The sequence below is a fragment of the Salvelinus namaycush genome, chromosome 8 (assembly GCF_016432855.1).
Source record: "Salvelinus namaycush isolate Seneca chromosome 8, SaNama_1.0, whole genome shotgun sequence".
Lineage (NCBI taxonomy): Eukaryota > Metazoa > Chordata > Actinopteri > Salmoniformes > Salmonidae > Salvelinus > Salvelinus namaycush.
In genome coordinates this window covers 58,940,682-58,958,714 of record NC_052314.1, presented here as the reverse complement: position 1 = coordinate 58,958,714, position 18,033 = coordinate 58,940,682, and the positions used below count along the sequence as shown (strand labels likewise).

General features: G+C 41.6%; 2 protein-coding genes across 3 annotated transcripts in view; both read left to right on the top strand.

The window, feature by feature from the left end:
* LOC120052919 (zinc finger protein with KRAB and SCAN domains 1-like) overlaps positions 1-18,033 on the top strand; it is a 40,810-nt gene that overhangs the window by 18,138 nt on the left and 4,639 nt on the right. The window lies entirely within an intron of this gene.
* Positions 900-7,866, top strand: LOC120052936 (zinc finger and SCAN domain-containing protein 12-like). Of its 2 annotated transcripts, none has more exons than XM_039000175.1 (3): positions 900-1,009; positions 2,175-2,305; positions 4,031-7,866. In XM_039000175.1, the coding sequence occupies exons 1-3, from the start codon at positions 970-972 to the stop codon at positions 5,336-5,338; spliced, it is 1,479 nt and encodes a 492-aa protein (XP_038856103.1). In that variant the 5' UTR covers positions 900-969; the 3' UTR covers positions 5,339-7,866. The 2 variants fall into 2 exon arrangements, with proteins under 2 accessions (XP_038856103.1, XP_038856102.1); XM_039000174.1 differs by lacking the exon at positions 900-1,009 and adding an exon at positions 1,124-1,406.

The window sequence follows — 18,033 nt, the reverse complement described above, 5'->3', positions numbered from 1 at the left end:
TATATAGAAAAATAAAACAATAAGTTGTGTGTGTAAATTTTGACCAGCCCACCCAACAAAAAAATTCTCTAGCCCATTTGGCAGATGGCCAAGCTGCCTCTGGGTTTTTGGATGATTTTAGTTTTTCCCCCTTTCCTACAATTGTTTGCCGACCACCACAATACCATAGAAGAAGGATTCCTAAACTCTGTGAGCCAGAAGTACTTAGTTATTCTTGCCTGTTTCGTGTTCAGGGCTAGAAGGGATCCAGCTTTTGTCAAATTAAAGTCAGATTTTGACTTTTTGTAGCAGGTTGGGAGAACTCACGCAGCAGGTTAGGAGAATTAGGTTAAGATTAGGAAAAGGTTTGGGGTTAGCAACAAAAAATATATTTTGATCTTCATTTGACAAAAACTGGATCTCATCTAGATTACCAACCCTTCATAGGGTTGTTACTAAACGAGGTACAGCTACGGACGATATTTACCATTGAACTACTGCGAGAGTTTGGATGTACGTTTTGAAGCCTGATAAATCGGTTAATTCTTATACGTCAGTGGTCGGATATCACTTTTGCTATGGCAAAAGCAGCTAGAGGCAGGAGGAGAGCAATGTGCAGATAACGGGTGGTCAATAGGGAGTTTATTTGAAAATACCACATTTAGGCTGTATTGGCATTTAGCAGGACAAATTGGCTTGGTTATATTGTATCTGGTCGCTGATACATCGTAGTTCATTTTCGGACCCTATCCTTTCCCCATTCAGTTTTCCCATAGAGACGGCTGAAAGAACCAGAGGTAGCTTATTTCAGGGTTTAGGCCTACAAATCTAAGCGATATCCGACTCCGACTCTCGCGGTAGTTCAATGGTACATCTCGTCCGTAGCTGTACTCCATCTAGTCACAACCGTTTCTCAACGGTACCGAGAACAGTTTCCTCGTAATCGTTTTTATTGTTTAGACATTTATTAACACCAAGGAACTGAACCATATGACTCATTTAACGGCACAGCATCACGTACTTACACCAGGTAGTATTTAATTCGTATTGGAGACGGGACCTGGTTGATAGCAGCTAACTAGCGTTACCCCCCCCCCCCCCCCCCCAAAAAAAAAAAACTTGCGTTACCTAGATACATCTAACAATGGCTAACTGTATGGGTTTTCACACTCAAATAGCCTCCATCATGGAGGTGCTAGCGAATGCAGCAGTGTCAGAGATCTGTAAACTCGTAGACGACGACTATGCAGTTTTTCGTTTAGAAATAACTCAAAGCCAGAAAGAAAACAGGGGATTGCGGAGGAAACTACAGCTACAGGAACTGAAGGTGGCACGGGAGCGTGCAGAGAGGACAATACGAGAGCGCGTCCTCGCCAGTCGTCCCAGTAGTGTCAAGATCCTTGACGGATACAGAGGAATGGCAAGAGGTACATTTTGCAGAAGCCTGAGGCTGCGTTGCATGTCGCCGTTAATATAAAATTGTATTGGTCACATACACATATTTAGATGTTATTGCAGGTATAGCGAAATGCTTGTATATAGCTCATTTTATGTCGCCCCGTTCCCCTCTGCACATGTGTTCAGATGTGCTACCCAGAATTGGGTCTTAGTCAGTTTTTGGATAGTATGATTACTTCGCTATCTTGCGCAAAGACACAATCATATTCTATCCGGATTCTTGATTTACTGCATTTCCTATTATTTACTCAACGAAAACAATGTGATACATGGAACATAATACATCAATCAATAAATAGTATATCAATAAGTTATGAGAATTGTTACCTTACATCCTTTAAAAAAAAAACATTTAACCTTTAATTAACTAGGCAAGTCAGTTAAGAACAAATTCTTACAATGACGGCCAAACCCGGACAACGCTGGGCCAGTTGTGCACCGCCCTATGGGACTCCCAATCACGGCCGGATGTGATTCAGCCTGGATTCGAACCATGGACTGTAGTGACACCTCTTGCACTGAGATGCAGTGCGCCACTCGGGTGCCCAAATTGTAGACAGTGTCAACATAGCCACGGGAAGTAGGGGTGCTGCAGCTCCCCTGATAAATCGAAATGTAAAACACAAAAATATTAAACACCCCCCAAAAAAACATTACCACCAAATTTGTGTGCTAGACCTTTATAACCCTCCCCCAACCTAACCTAACCACTTATTTTCCCCCAATCACACTCTCAGGTGAAGGACATCTCACTGGAGGCCATAGGAGCTTTCTGAAGCCAGTGGGACACGATACATGGAAAGATGACCAACCAATCACTGTTGATGAGGGGAGTGGAACCTCAACCCAGCATGTTATTGTGATAGAGGTTAGTGTAATGCATAAAACGTGTTATTTGTAAATCAAATGTGGCCCTTTTATTTCAGAAAGGCTCCCCTCAGCTATTCACTTGCTTACATGTACATTCTAATTTATCTGCCATAGGGGAGCTTGTGAGACTTTCCTACAACATTGAGTATGGTTACATGCACACAGTAATGTGATTATTAGCGCTGGTGGAGTTTGGATCAACTGAATGTATGCATCTTAGAAGTAGTTTTCACATACAAACTTTACATGTCCCAATTCAGAATCAAATATACTTCCCAAAAATAACGTGATAGAAAATCTATTTTGATTGGCGATTTTGTACATTTATCAGACTGCCAACAGGATTTCGCAACATTTTATTGTGATTTCTGTGGCCAAAAATGCTTGATTTGGCGGCAGAATTTCTGAAATTCTACGAAACATTTTGCGATGTTTTTTTTTAACCTTCATTTCATATAAAGGCATGTGCTCAGTTTTAGGACAATTTTAAGCAGAATACAAAAACAATTAGAAACATCTAAAGTGCTCAATTTTGTTTATTTTCCTCAACAAACAACTATGTCATAATCCACTCACACATTCACTCACACACACACCTCTTCTCTCCATCAGGCTTGGGGCTTGCTATCAACACGAGATGCACCTCCCATTCCTTCTCTCTCTCTCAAAAAAAAACCCCAAATTGATTCAAAGCTGATCAATCGCTTTCAATTTGAGGATCGACATTTCTTTCTAATAAATTGTTTTCAAAATACTTGAGATTATGATTTTTTTTCTGAAAGGGTCGTGCTGACAAATAGCACTCAGCGCTTTGAGCGGCGCTCTCCATAGACAGTGCTACCACTTCAGTCATGGTGGTCTGCCGCTGCTGTGGGAACTGTTGTGACATTCTCGTATGCTTTGCTGATTCGAAGTGACTGTTGATTGTTGACTTTCTCTAGTTTCTAAAAACATTTGTAAATTGTTTTGCACGTTCATGAACTGTTATTTTTGTTGGAAAATGAGATTGATTTCAGTTCATTGTACTGCCTGTCAGCCATCAACCATCACCTATCATCTTCGCATGTGAATAGGCTGACAGGCCAGGGGGAAAATACTTTGTTGAAGTGTGATCGGATTGGGCCATTTTCCACGGTAACAGTACAGTAATTGGTCAAAATTACAAACCCGCTTTTGATTGGACCCTTTTATGCGCTAAAAGTGCGGGGATTGGTAAAAATTGCAAGCTCTCGCATAATATGCGCTGATTGGTTGATTTTTGCATTGAATTACGCAATCGCGGAATCCTGGAGAGACTGAACAGGTAGCCTTTCAGATGTGTCCATTTACGATTAGGGAAATCGTTCTTCTTGCAAAGCATGTCAACTTTTTTAATTGAACTATTATATTAATCTGACTATCCACAAAGAGGGAGGCTCGCTCGGCTGGTGCTAGCACATGCGCAGATCAAATACACCGCTGGAACACCGATTTTTAAGGTGTTTACATGTTCTAATAATTTAAAACGATTGCTCAGAAAACCAGGTGTTTCAATCGGCGTATGCTTACTTAGATTATGACCGTCCGCCGATTTAAGATGGGCAGAGTAAGGTGTTTACATAACTATTGCATAATCTGCCTACTGCCATAATCAGTTTAATATAGAATTTTTACTATGCATGTAAACATACTCTTAATGTATCCAATTCAAATCATGTACCGATAATAACCTCTCTTGTGTCAGTCTGCAGATACAGAGGCTGCAGGTCCTGAAGGATTGTCTCTGGTCAAGCAGGAGAAGACTGAAGGAGAGGAGGACCCACAGCACAGCAGAGACATCCAGACTGGAGTGGCTGTAGCACCCCCTGTAGCTACAGAGGACCCCACCAACGCCCCAGCGCAGCCCAGGACTCAACGCAGCATCATGGAGGTCAGTGGAACGCTGAACTCCGTCCTCAATTCCGAGACAGACACCAAGACTTTAACTGTAACACACAGGCTTTTACACACAGGATCTGACCACAGACCAGACCCAAAGAGACTTGGGCTGTGGAGACTGGGCTGTCCTCCTGCTCCCGGCTCAGACTATGTACCGGTATTTCACCAGAACGAGAGGACGGTTCATTCCCGTGAGGATGGTGATGGTGACGCGTTAGACACTGGCAGTAATGATCCGTCTTGTTCTTACGCTACAGAGATGGACCCTGGCAACATGCCCTTGGGTTTAGAGACACAGACTGATCTGTCTAGAGGGGACTGGAACCAGTACAGTAGTAGTGTATACTCTGAAGGGTGCCAAGATAAGAAAGTGGAGGGTCTGGTTGTAGAGGAAGTGACTGTGAAAGTGGAGGGTGACATTTCTCCCACATGGAATGCAGATAGTCACTTAGGAGACGGACACTCACAGGGAAGATATTTCTTAGATTACAGGGAAAGCTTAGAGAAAAATCCAAATGTCGCAACCCACTCGCCTTCATACGCGTTCGGGGACCGTGACCCAGTGTCCACCTCGATGGGGCCTTCCGATTCACACAGCCGCATCCTTTTCGATCAGGTATTGCACTCAAACGACAATGCTAGAGCCCAGGCTCGGGGAGGGGGAGAAACATCAGGCAATAGTAAAGAGAAACGGTTCCTCTGCATGTTCTGTAACAAAGGCTTCAGCAGCCCTCAGAGTGTGGAGATCCACCAGAGGGTCCACAGAGGGGTTAAACCCTTCAGCTGTACCCAGTGTCACATGCGCTTCAGCCAGTCTAGTGACCTGAAGAGGCACCAGAGGGTCCACAGAGGGGTGAAACCCTTCAGCTGTACACAGTGTCTAATGCGGTTCACCCAGTCTAGTGACCTGAAGAGGCATCAGAGGGTCCATACAGGGGAGAAACCCTTCAGCTGCCCCCAGTGTGACATGCGCTTCACCCAGGCTGGCAGCCTGAAGAGGCACCTGAAGGTCCACACAGGAGAAAGGCCGTTCGCCTGTCCGCACTGCGGGAAGAGGTTCTCAGAGAGGAGATACCTTAGGATACACCAGCAGAAAAACCATTCCACTCTATAAACTAGAAACCATTGCATGTTATAGCGTATTACGTTTCGATCAAACCCTGCGTTGTCAGCAGAAAAGATCCACAGATGCATTTGGAGTAGAGAAAGTAACACATTTCAGTGTTGAATATTCCTGGTTTGAATATTGCATCTGACAACTTGAAGGAAAAATTTGTGAGGATGGTAGCGGCCTATATGGCCACTCCTATTTGCCATCTCTTCAGTATAAGCCTACAGGAAAGTAATTGTCCTCAGGCCTGGAGGGAAGCAAAAGTCATTCCGCTACCCAAGAATAGCAAAGCACCCTTTACAAACTCAAACAGCCGACCAATCAACCTGCTACCAACCCTTAGTATACTTCTTGAAAAAAAATGGTGTTTTACCAGATACAATGCTATTTCACAATAAACATATTAACAACTGACTTTCAGCCTGCTTATAGGGAAGAGCACTCAACATGTACAGCACTTACACAATGATGATTGGCTGGAAGAAATTGATAATAAGAAGCTTGTGGGAGATGTTTTGTTAGACTTCAGTGCAGCTTTTGACATTATCGATCATAATTTGCTGCTGGAAAATGTATTATGTCTTTACGTGCCCATTTTTACCACATTCTTGCCTGCATACCCCTTTTATACCTCCTATGCGCATGCCAGAATGCAGGTGACGAGTGGCATTAGTGGTATGCAGATGCTGGTGGGCGTTTATTTGAATAAATCCATTGAATATACACTTTCAAAAATAAATACTTTATAGTTTTTTTCAGGCAGGTCCTAAGAAACATAAGACTAATAATGTATTTTCAAAGGGATAGAATAGGCCTAGCATAAAGTGTAATGATGTTATGTACAAATGAATTAAGTCAATAGTTCATTATTTTGTTCATTAAACTCATGACACACACCTACCCCATTCAGTCAACACGCTTGTATTTTATAGTAAGAATAAAATACAAATAATATTTTTCCTACACAACCACTGTCATATTAAAAAGTGGTATTCTGAAATAGAACTCAAGCACATGCTTTTTTGATCCACGTTTCATCTATTTCCTATCCTCACACCACTTTGTTAGGGAGCAGGCCTGGGGTCTTCATCGTGATACGATAGAAAATAAGAGTCGAGTTCATATTTCACAATCTCCGCAGACTTTTGGAGTTGCCTATATGCGAACGAGCAAAATATTAGGTCTACACTTGCTACATTATACCATTCAATATGTTTCTGATTTGCTCAGCCAGAAACCAATTAACCAAATTGCCTGAGACAAGTCCGTGAAGTCAGGCTTTTGGTCGGGAGTAGGCGTAGACTACTAAACAACTGCGAGTGAAGAGCAAAATAATCCACTTGTTGAACTGCATATTACATGCTGACAACATTTTCTAACAAATGAGCCAACTATACAACATGATCATGAGCAGCACTCACCTCAACTTAGCTAACATTTCCCCAGTGTAAATTGTAGCCTAACCAATATCCAAACGGACATTCGATGAAAACAAAAAATCTGACATTGATTGATTTATCAAGACGAGTCCCCATATTTGTCTCAAAGCAGCACGATGGCGCTATCCCAATCGAAACGGTGCTGAAATTATCATCTAGTTGACCACATGTGGGTAGGCTATTGCTTCAAATGTATTACCTCGAATGGATGACTTTGGGAGTTTCATCAAGGAACAATTTGATACATGTCTTCAATTGCATTAGCCTTATTTTATTTATTCCATTATTTTTGTCATTCAGTGATATTTATTCCCACGGTAGTTCTTTATGGATCCATCCAGTTGCGGTTAAGAAAACAGTGCACACTTAGGCGAGCTATGCGAAGAGATGGGCGAGGTGACATAGAAACTGGCGGGAGGATGGTTACAGGGCGGTGCCTAGCAACCATCAAGGGTTTAAGAGCTTAGTGCATGTCAATGCCGCCTCAGCGATACAGCTACGTATCATACTAAGCCGTAGGCAGAACTTTACCAAATTGATTACTAGGTCGTTAGGTAGAAATACAAGTTTAGGCTTTGATACCGGCAATATATATCAGATATAAAGAAAAGGCGGGGGAAAAAGTTGGCGGTATGGTAAAAATAGCGGAAAAACAATATATGCATTCTGATGACTGAACAGTAAACACGTCAGCTACCACAGCAAGATAAATCACTGCAACACTTAAAGAACTGCAGTCATTTTTAGAATGGGTGGCAAGTAATAAGCTTGTACTTAATATTTTTTTTAACTAAAAGCATTGTATTTTGAACAAACCATTCACTTGGCAGCAGCTAATATCGATCACTAATAAATACAAATACATTGTGTGATATACACTGAGTGTACAAAACATTAGGAACACCTTCCTACTATTGAGTTACACCCCCTTTTGCTCTCAGAACAGCCTCAATTCGTCGAGGCATGGACTCAACAAGGTGTCATAAAGCGTTCAACAGGGAGGCTGGCCCATGTTGACTCCAATGCTTCCCATAGTTGTGTCAAATTGGCTTGATGTCCTTTGGGTGGTGGACCATTCTTGATACACACAGGAAACTGCTGAGTGTTTAAAACCCCAGCAGCATTGCACTCAAACCGGTGCGCCTGGTAACTACTACCATACTCCGTCCGTTCAAAGGCGCTCAAATCTTTTGTCTTGCACATTCACCCTCAATGGCACGCATACACAATTCATGTCTCAATTGCCTCAAGGCTTAAAAATCCTTCTTTAACATGTCTCCTCACCTTCATCTACACTGATTGATGTGGATTTAACAGGTGACATCAATAAGGGACCATAACTTTCACCTTCACCATAGACAGAGCAGGTGTTACTAATGTTTTGTACACTATGTATGAGCCACATAAGCCTAAAAAGTCTGTTATATATTGTGTTTGTACTGTGTAGGCTATATGACGTTCACAAATGCCTGTTTCATTACTTTAATTCAACTACTTTATTTTTGTCCCCAAGACACTTTCAATTAGAAAATTAATGCAGTTCATGTATGTGTGGTTTTCATATGGTTTATTTAAAACTTGTCTGTTTAATAAACACAATGTGACTTTTCATTCTAAGACTTTCATTGAGACTCTCTTTTGTGTACATCACATCTGATCTCACCCTATTCTGCATATTCTGATAGCGCTTTATAACCAATATACACTTACTAAATATACCTACACATACCCACAAACTAACAAACACCTACTGTACATATCAAAATAGTTTAGTCAGGTTTGTCTGATGATGACTTGACTATTTTTACCCACATCATATTTATGTCCATGATGAGTTTAACAACAATGAAGTCATTCTGTAACTACAGTTTAGGATGCAAACGTATTGGGGTGGGTAAACACACTGGGGCCATACTTGTGAATATTAGAAAAAGTTTATGTTAAAGGTAAAGTTTAAGTATCAGCACATTTTAAATCTTTGATGTAGTGGCATGTGATCAAAGCCTACATGTTAGCGGTTCCCATTACATGAGCTTGCAAGTTTAGCCCTATGATAACCTCAACAGGTGGCTGTGATTATTTCCTGTAACAAATGATGTATCAGCCAAATAAAAATCGGCAACATAGTTGGACATGTTCCAACACGTGTTCATGGAACAGTCTTTAACAGAAGTATAACAGCATGTACTGATAATCAGAGCAACTACATCACGTGTATTTAACTGATTGGTCAAATTGCTTTCTGTGTAGAGGGCCTAGTTCCAGATAATTGTCACAGATTGTGGCAATGGTTCGAATCTCACATTAGTCCCCCCCCCTTTGAAATGTGGAATTATATTTGTGTTAGTGTGTTGAAAGGATGTAGCCAACAGTTTGAACATTAAGATTAAGAATGAATTTATTAAGGAGCTACCTCTTTCTTCAGCCTTGCAGACAAACACTGCTATGGCCTAATAATCATATTACATAGGCTATATTGTATGGACGTGTACACCTAAATGTAGCCCTACAACGTTTTATATGCATTTTTATAATCATCTACTTCGTCACATATGTGTTATTTGACTTGAGGACGAGCATTACAAAGTGTACTAGAGTAGGATTACAGGTTGTACTCTCACTATCATCCTACAGATGGCAGTATTGCAGTTTATTTTAAAGAAGTTTATCGCAAGTCCGGACTCGAACCCACGCTAAGCCTACCGTGTGTAAACTATTCCAAATCGACAATCTTAATGGAGGACGATATTTGTTATTATCAGATAGCGAATTATTTTTATTTGACAGTCAACTAACTCTGAGCGGGTCGAAAGTTTCAAGTTCCTTGGTGTCCACATCACCAACGAACTATCATTGTCCAAACACACCAAGACAGTCGTGAAGAGGGCATGACAACACCTTTCTCACCTCAGGAGGCTGAAAATATTTGGCATGGGTCCCCAGATCCTCAAAAAGTTATACAGCTGCACCGAGAACATCCAGTACATCACTGGGGCCAAGCTTCCTGCCATCCAGGATCTATATAATAGGCGGTTTCAGAGGAAAGTCCAAAAAATGGTCCCAAGTCATACTGTTTTCTCTGCTACCGCACGGTAAGCGATACCGGAGCGCCAAGTCTAGGACCAAAAGGCTCCTTAATTAACAGCTTCTACCCCCATGCCATAAGACTGCTGAACAATTCATCAAATGGCCACCGGACTATTTACATTGACCCCCCCATTGGTTTTGTACACTGCTGCTACTCGCTGTTTATTATTTATGCATAGCCACTTCACCCCTACCTACATGTACGAAGTACATCGACTAACCTGTACCCCCGCACATTGACTCTGTATATAGCCTCGTTATTATTTTATTGTGTTACTTTTGATTATTTTTTACTTGAGTTTATTTTGTAAATATTTTCTTAACTCTTTTTGAACTGCGCTGTTGGTTAAGGGCTTGTAAGTAATCATTACACGGTAAAGTCTACACTTGTTGTATTCGGCTCATGTGACAAAGTTTGATTTGATGATCATATTCTGTACTATAGGAGCTCCGATCAACAGTAGAGCTATAACCTACATTCACATCAGATAGTGTCCCCCTTATGCTATAACCTATTATATGGGACTTTGCATGGTACACTTCCATTGTCGATAGGCTATAGTCCTACGGAAATAAAAATGTATCACTCCTGGAACCCGTCTCATGTGAAATCCATGAATTCAATGTAAACATGCAGACCGACACAGGCTACTGGCACAGCTACATAAATAATCAACGCTACTCTAGTATATTCTATATCATATATACGTGTGGGCTTGCACCTACATCTACAATGTTATATATGCATTATTATAATCATCCACTTCGTCATGTGTGGACCAGCAGTGAACAGTATTTCCCTTAACAAAAATGCTTGAAGCGAGGGGTTTTCGAACCCGCATTTAACGAACACTGTCTTTTTCGAGTCAACCGCATTAGCGCTGTTTGTCACCTGAAAGGCAATGGCTACGGTACATGACAGCTATTTGACAAGTCCATAAGTCAAAAAAAAGTTGACCTATTTTAAGAAATGCCATTGGTTTGTGGAGAAAAAGTTCAAACTCGATGATAAGCTGTTACCGGAAATAATCAAGGCCACCTGGTGAGGTTTGCATAGGGCTAAATGTGCAACCTTATGTAATGGGAACCGCTAACATGTAGCCTTTGATCACGTGCCACTACCTCAACAATTTTAATAGGCTGAGTGACCCCTTACACTCGAGGGTCGAGTGCCTGCTAATTTTCGCTCCTCCCTTGTACTTGATTGCTGAATTAAGGTCAGTAATTAGTAAGGAACACCCCTCACCTGGTTTTCTAGGTCTTAATTGAAAGAAAAAAAACTAAAACCAGCAGACACTAGGCCCTTCATGGAATGAGTTTGACACCCCTGGCCTCATTTATTTAACTAGGCAAGACAGTTAGGAACACATTCTTATTTACAATGATGGCCTAGGAACAGTGGGTTAACTGCCTTGTTCAGGGGCAGAACAACAGACTTTTACCTTGTCAGCTCGGTGATTAGATCTACAACCTTTTGGTTATTGGCCCACTAACCAGTAGTGATGGGTCGTTCGCGAACGAGTAGGCTCTAAGAGCCAGCTCTTGTAGGTGAACGTTGGGAGCCGGCTCGCATATCAAAGAGCCAAATCTATTTATAAAAAATAAAGATATGAATAATCAAAAGATGTAAATTAATAGAATTAACTAATTCAAAGAACAAAACATTTAATTAATTAATATAGGCCTAAATGCTCAAGCGCACACACATTCGTTCTGACTGTCTGCTCAGACTAACAGCCTCACCTGTTGATCCTGTCAATCAGACACGCAGTGTCAACCAATGAACCAAAGATGCGTGAGGGAGGGCCGAGCCAACTCACTCACAGTCACACACTTAGCAGCCGAGGAGAGAGAGGAAGGACAGCTGTGAAAACAACAGCTGGAAAATGAGTCGGAAGCACAGTAGCATCTGGATGCATTTGAATCATGTAGACAATGTTAGAGCACAGTGTAGAATTTGCCAAAACAAAATCTCATATAAAGCCGGTTCTACGCACAACCTACACCGGCATATGCGAACTGTGCACCCAACGGTGAAGCTTCGAGAAACTAGCGGGCCTGCTAGTGATAGTGGTGGAGCCAGCACATGGAGGTGTATCCACTCAGTCAAGTAGGCCTACTCCGCAACCCACAGCAACGCAGTCTTCTATGGACCAGTTTATGCCAAAGTCTATGTCTGTAGCAAAACAAGGCCACATTGATATTGCATTGGCTAAAATGATTGGCACCGATTTCCAGCCATTTTCGATCATGGAGGACAGAGGTTTTAGAAATTATAGCAATAGTCTAAATCAAATGTACACAATTCCAAGCAGGAAAACCCTTTCAAAATCACTTATTCCACAACTGTACGAGAGCACACAGGCATCAGTGCGGGAAAGAGTCCAAATAGCTACTGCAGTTTGCCTTACCACTGACTGGGCAACCACTTCTTACATGTCAGTTACATGTCACTTCATTGAAGATTTTTCGATGTCTAGCTGTCTTCTGGACTGCTTTGAGTTCAGCGACAGACACACCCCAGAGAACTTGTTGAGAGTGGCATGAGAATGGCAAGTAGATGAAAAAGTGGTCTGTTGTGTTAGCGACAATGTAGCTAACATAACCAAAGCCATGAACATTTTTAAATGGACCCATCATCCATGTCTTGCCCACACAATCAACCTGATTGTAAGAGATGCTCTGAAGGTGATGAAGCCCACCATGGACAAAGTGAAAGCAGCTGTGGAATACTTCCGCAGGAGCACAGTAGGTGCTAAAAAACTAAAGTCTACACAACACCAGATGGGGATGCCTGAGCTGAGGCCTAAACAAGACTGCACTACAAGGTGTAATTCAACATTTTATATGTTGAAGCGGTTTCTTGAGTCAAAGGATGCCATCATCTCTACCCTGGCCATTGTCAATGCACCTGTTGATGTTCTGACCCAAGAGGAATAATGGGAGGTGGTGGAGGAGGTGTGCAGAGTCCTGGAAACCTTTGAGCAGGTCACTATGGAGATCAGTGGAGTGAGGTACAGTAAGCCATTATTACTACATCATTATTTAATCCAGTATTATATATGTATATGGGCAGTAGATGAGAATGTAGTATCAGCAGACAAAACATGAACCTGAACTAATAAGTTACTGTTCTCTCTTTTCAGCTATGTGACAGCCTCAAAAATGATAATCCTGTGTAAGGGTCTGCAGCGAATCACAGCCAGCCGCCAGAGAGAAGCAAATGTAACCACAGGATATGTGACAGAGTTGATGGACACCCTATGTTCATCAATGGACAGAAAGTTCCACAGAATGGAATATAATCATGTGCTATCAGAAACCGTTGCACTTGACCCCAGGTTTAAGAAGTTAGCCTTCAGTGATGCCAGAGCGATTGATGAGGCTCTTCAAAGAATAACCTCAGCAGCAGGGAGGGACATCCCCAGCAGTCAGCTGGCTCAGGCACCAGGGAAACAGGAAGAAGAGGGATCAGATGGAGCAGAAGCACCAGCAGTAGCGCCACAAACGTCTGCTGTTCGGATGCTGTTTGACGAGAGAGCAACTGGGGATGCAGTACGAAGGAATCCCTCAGCAGATGCCATAATGGAGGTCCGATTATATTTGGAGGAGCCCCTCCAAAGATCTGCAGATCCTCTGAGCTGGTGGAAGAACAAGGCCTCTGTCTACCCACGGCTTACTAAAGTCATGAAAGGGAGACACTGCATAGTGGCCACATCTGTTCCCTCTGAGAGGGTCTTCTCGAAAACGGGACAAATAATTACTGAGAGAAAAAACATCAGCCCCTCAAAAGTGAGGCAGCTTGCATTTCTGAATGCAAATCTCTTATAAAAGCAAAATATGGTCAGCATTGCTGTGTGCTGCTGGTTATAACATGGCAATAAATAAGAGAGAGAAAAGAAGGACCAGTTTAATGTTTTAAGTGGGATGCTGCAGTTTTGTACATTGTTATTTATTTTTCTTTGATATGGTGCAATATTCTATTATTATGTTGTTCAGATTGTATTCGTTTTGAATTGTTACATTTATATGCTCTTTGTTTATATACATTTTAAAAAGTTATACTTTAAATGCACATGTGTAATAGCATCCTTCTTTATGTTTATTTCAATTTGTGGGATGCTGCAGTTTTGCAAATAGTTATTTATTTTTCTTTGATATGGTGCAATATTCTATTATGCTGTTCAGATTGTATTCGTTTTGAATGGTTAGATTTATATGCATTTTGATTATATACATTAAAAAGTTATACTTTAAATGCAAACTTTTTCAAAACAAACCAATGCATTTTTAAATACATTGTGGTTAAGGTAGAGTATGATTTCATTTAATAATTTAATTAGAATTGTTTTAACACCAATCATAGTCAAACTATCGCAAACTGTTTGACTTGAAAAAATACAAAACATATTTTTTTTTAAAGCCGTTTGGGAGCCAAAAGAGTCGTCTCTTTTTTGGTGAGTTGAGCCGAAGGAGCCGGTTCACTGAAAAGACCCGGAATGCCCATCACTACTAACCACTATGCTACCTGCCGCACCTATATGATAGGGCTGAATTGAGATGTTTCTTACAGAAGAAATATGGAATGCATATGCATAACTATGGTAGCAATAAAAAGGGATCACTTTGGAGATTATGGGAAAATTAGACTAAAGGTGAGGACAACAGTTAATCTGACACAAGACTGAATCCAAACATTAACTGTTGATTTGTGTATTTTACATTTACTGTAATATTTGCCGCATTTGTTGTTAACAAACTCTGAAAATACTCTGGATACATTCAGTAACATGAAAAATATTCATGGAAATTTGGGGAAAGTTCAACATAAAACAAAAAAATTACAAGGGTTTGAGCGGTAGGTCTAACTGGTGTCTTCAAGTGGCCACACACCTCTCCAAAGTGTGCACAGTTCCTACGTAATTTCAATGCACTTTTATGACTCGAAGAGTCAACTAACTATTAGGTGGTATCTTGAGCTGTCCTAGCCGTGCTGTTGAGGAACTAGAGCAAGCGGTTTTCTTTGGAACACAACCCTGCCTTCCCGCCATCAAACAATTACTGTTGTTGTTCGCGCATTCCAGAAACGGTCCATTTAAATCACAATTTGCACAGGTGGGCATAATTTGAAAACATGTTATATTGCCAACATGGCTATCTAAGTAACAAAATACGATCTTACAGTGTTAGGCTTTCACAAGGCAAATCAGAGAAGCAGATCTTAAATTTGCTGCACATAGAATAGAGTCATGAGTGCATTGTCTGAGTGAGGGAAATGCTGTGTTCAAATTTCTTAAGAAAACGACAAACGTGCTCATTCTGTTCAAACTCAATTGCATACATATATTTAGCAGATGTTATTGCGGGTCAGAACAACCCAGGGTATGACGCCATGTTATTTGTGACTGTACATCAAGCATAGTGATCATAAATGTTGACAATGTATATAACATGAGTTTTATGATATGGAAATGTGAAGTGCACATTTGGACAAACTGGTTTTTGGCTTGCTTGTATGACATCAAAGCTGTATTTATTATAATCCTCAACATCGCATCTTGCAAAATACATTAAGTCCTCTTTATGTACAGCATTTCCCTCACTCAGACAACAAAAAAATTGCTAAAGTTGCCCAATTCATAGGAGGCATGTGGTCAACTTCTTGCCGCGCACTGTGTTCAAGTTCGCAAGTATGGCCCCCACATGTTGAAAGTGTGTTTATTATCTGTGTGTATGTCTATAATCTGTATCACCTGTCTCTTCCAGGATGAGGAGGGTCCAGGGGTGCTGCTGGTGAAGGAGGAGGGGTGTGAGGAGGATCTGGGGAACCCTAAGGGGACCATGGTCATGGAGGACAACCAGACTACACCTCCTCCTGAACCCACAGAGGAACCAGCTGAGCAGCACAGGACCACACACAGTCTCACTGAGGTGAGCCTACTGTAAACTGTCTGTATGGGCTCCCGAGTGGCGCAGTGGTCTAAGGTACTGCATCTCAGTGCAATAGGCATCACTACAGTCCCCGGTTCGAATCCAGGCTGTATCACATCCGGACGTGATTGGGAGTCCCATAGGGCGGCCACAATTGGCCCAGCGTCATCCGGGTGTGGCCGGGGTAGGCCATCATTGTAAATAATAATTTGTTCTTAACTGACTTGCCTAGTTAAATTTTTAAAATGCTATTAGGTTAGGGCCCGGCGTATCCACAAAGCCTCTTAAAACATGAGTGCCGATCTAGGATCAGTTTAGCCTTTCAGATCATAATGAATAAGATTATATAGAGAGATCCTAGAACAGCGCTCGTACTCAGAGACTCTTTGTAGATATGGGCTCAGGGCTTGATTCATTTTGTCTTAAGTGTGTGACCATGTCTTTGAATGATAAAACCATGAAAGAGAGATTAGTAATCAAATCAACTAACATATTTGCATAGTACTCATAGCCCAATCAGAAGATGCTCAATAGCAGGGTGCTCATATCAGATTTCTTGATCCAACATCCTCTCACTCGGTATCTCTTACAGTCAGTAGACATGGAGGATGGGAAGCCTGATCTGCTGCTAGTCAAAGAGGAGACCATAGAAGACGGCCCAGAGAGCATTGATCTGCTGAGTAGACTAAAGATGGGGGAGCAAGGTAAGAAATACATATAGCCTACATACCAAGGTTATTATAGTTTTGTGTTTTATATTTGTTTTTCTTTCTATTTGTTTTAAGATGTTTAAAAAAATTCTGTTTAGATTCAGTTAGTTTTCAGAACTGATTTCCTCGCTTTATAGTTTTATACAAGCATTTCTATTTATTTTTTATTTTTTGTTTGTTTTAGGGACAGAAGTAGCCTATGCGTGGGAGGCTAGGAGCCATTTATACATTTTCTGTTTTTGTGGATGTCACTACTTTCCACTGTGGGGCAGTAATACATAAGGTGATGGGTCAGGTCGTTAGGTTTAAAGGTAGACTCAGTGAGATGACATAGATGCACCAAGTAAACAGTAGTAGTGGGTCAATTTCCTCAATGACGAGGAGCTTTGAAGCACGAGGTTAAACTTCTTTGCTGTTTTCGTCCCTTGGTACCAAGTTGTAGCAGCATGAAGCGCACCCATGTTCAGATACTCTGTGTGACTGTGTGAGAGCAAAATCTTGCATGGCTGACACCTGCCCGATCTTACAACACCTGGATAAGTTTTTTACATACCAGCTAACCACATCATGGTCACGTTCCCCTGCTCAGATGTCACATGCATCAACCAATGGTTGCGTGCCACGTCATAGACTGTGCAGTCGGGCACCAGACTGCTGTACCATATGATATGGTTAGCTGATATGTACAGTGGCTTGCGAAAGTATTCACCCCCCTTGGCATTCAACCTGGAGTTAAAATAGATTTTTGGGGGGTTTGTATCATTTGATTTACACAACATGCCTACCACTTTGAAGATGCAAAATATTTTTTGTTGTGAAACAAACAAGAAATAAGACAAAAAAAATGAAAACGTGAGCGTGCATAACTATTCACCCCCCCAAAGTCAATACATTGTGCAGCAATTACAGCTGCAAGTCTCTTGGGGTATGTTTCTATAAGCTTGGCAGATCTAGCCACTGGGATTTTTGCCCATTCTTCAAGGCAAAACTGCTCCAGCTCCTTCAAGTAGGATGGGTTCCGCTGGTGTACAGCAATCTTTAAGTCATACCACAGATTCTCAATTGGATTGAGGTCTGGGCTTTGACTAGGCCATTCCAAGACATGTAAATGTTTCCCCTTAAACCGGGGTCATTGTCCTGCTGGAAGGTGAACCTCCGTCCCAGTCTCAAATATCTGGAAGACTGAAACAGGCTTCCCTCAAGAAATTTCCTGTATTTAGCCGCCATCCATCATTCCTTAAATTCTAATTCTGACCAGTTTCCCCGTCCCTGCCGATGAAAACCATCCCCACAGCATGATGCTGCCACCACCATGCTTCACTGTGGGGATGGTGTTCTCGGGATGATGTTCTCGGGATGATGAGAGGTGTTGGGTTTGCGCCAGACATAGCGTTTTCCTTGATGGCCAAAAAGTCTCCCACATGCCTTTTGGCGTACGCCAAACGTGTATGCTTATTATATCTTTAAGCAATGGCTTTTTTCTGGCCACTCTTCCGTAAAGCCAAGCTCTGTGAGGTGTACGGCTTAAAGT

Excerpts from the sequence above, each read along its gene's own strand:
- LOC120052936 (XM_039000174.1), top strand. The coding sequence starts at position 1,124 with ATGGCTAACTGTATGGGTTTTCACACTCAAATAGCCTCCATCATGGAG. Across the intron at positions 1,407-2,174 it reads ATACAGAGGAATGGCAAGAG|GTGAAGGACATCTCACTGGA; the intron begins GTACATTTTGCA and ends TCACACTCTCAG. Across the intron at positions 2,306-4,030 it reads AGCATGTTATTGTGATAGAG|TCTGCAGATACAGAGGCTGC; the intron begins GTTAGTGTAATG and ends CTCTTGTGTCAG.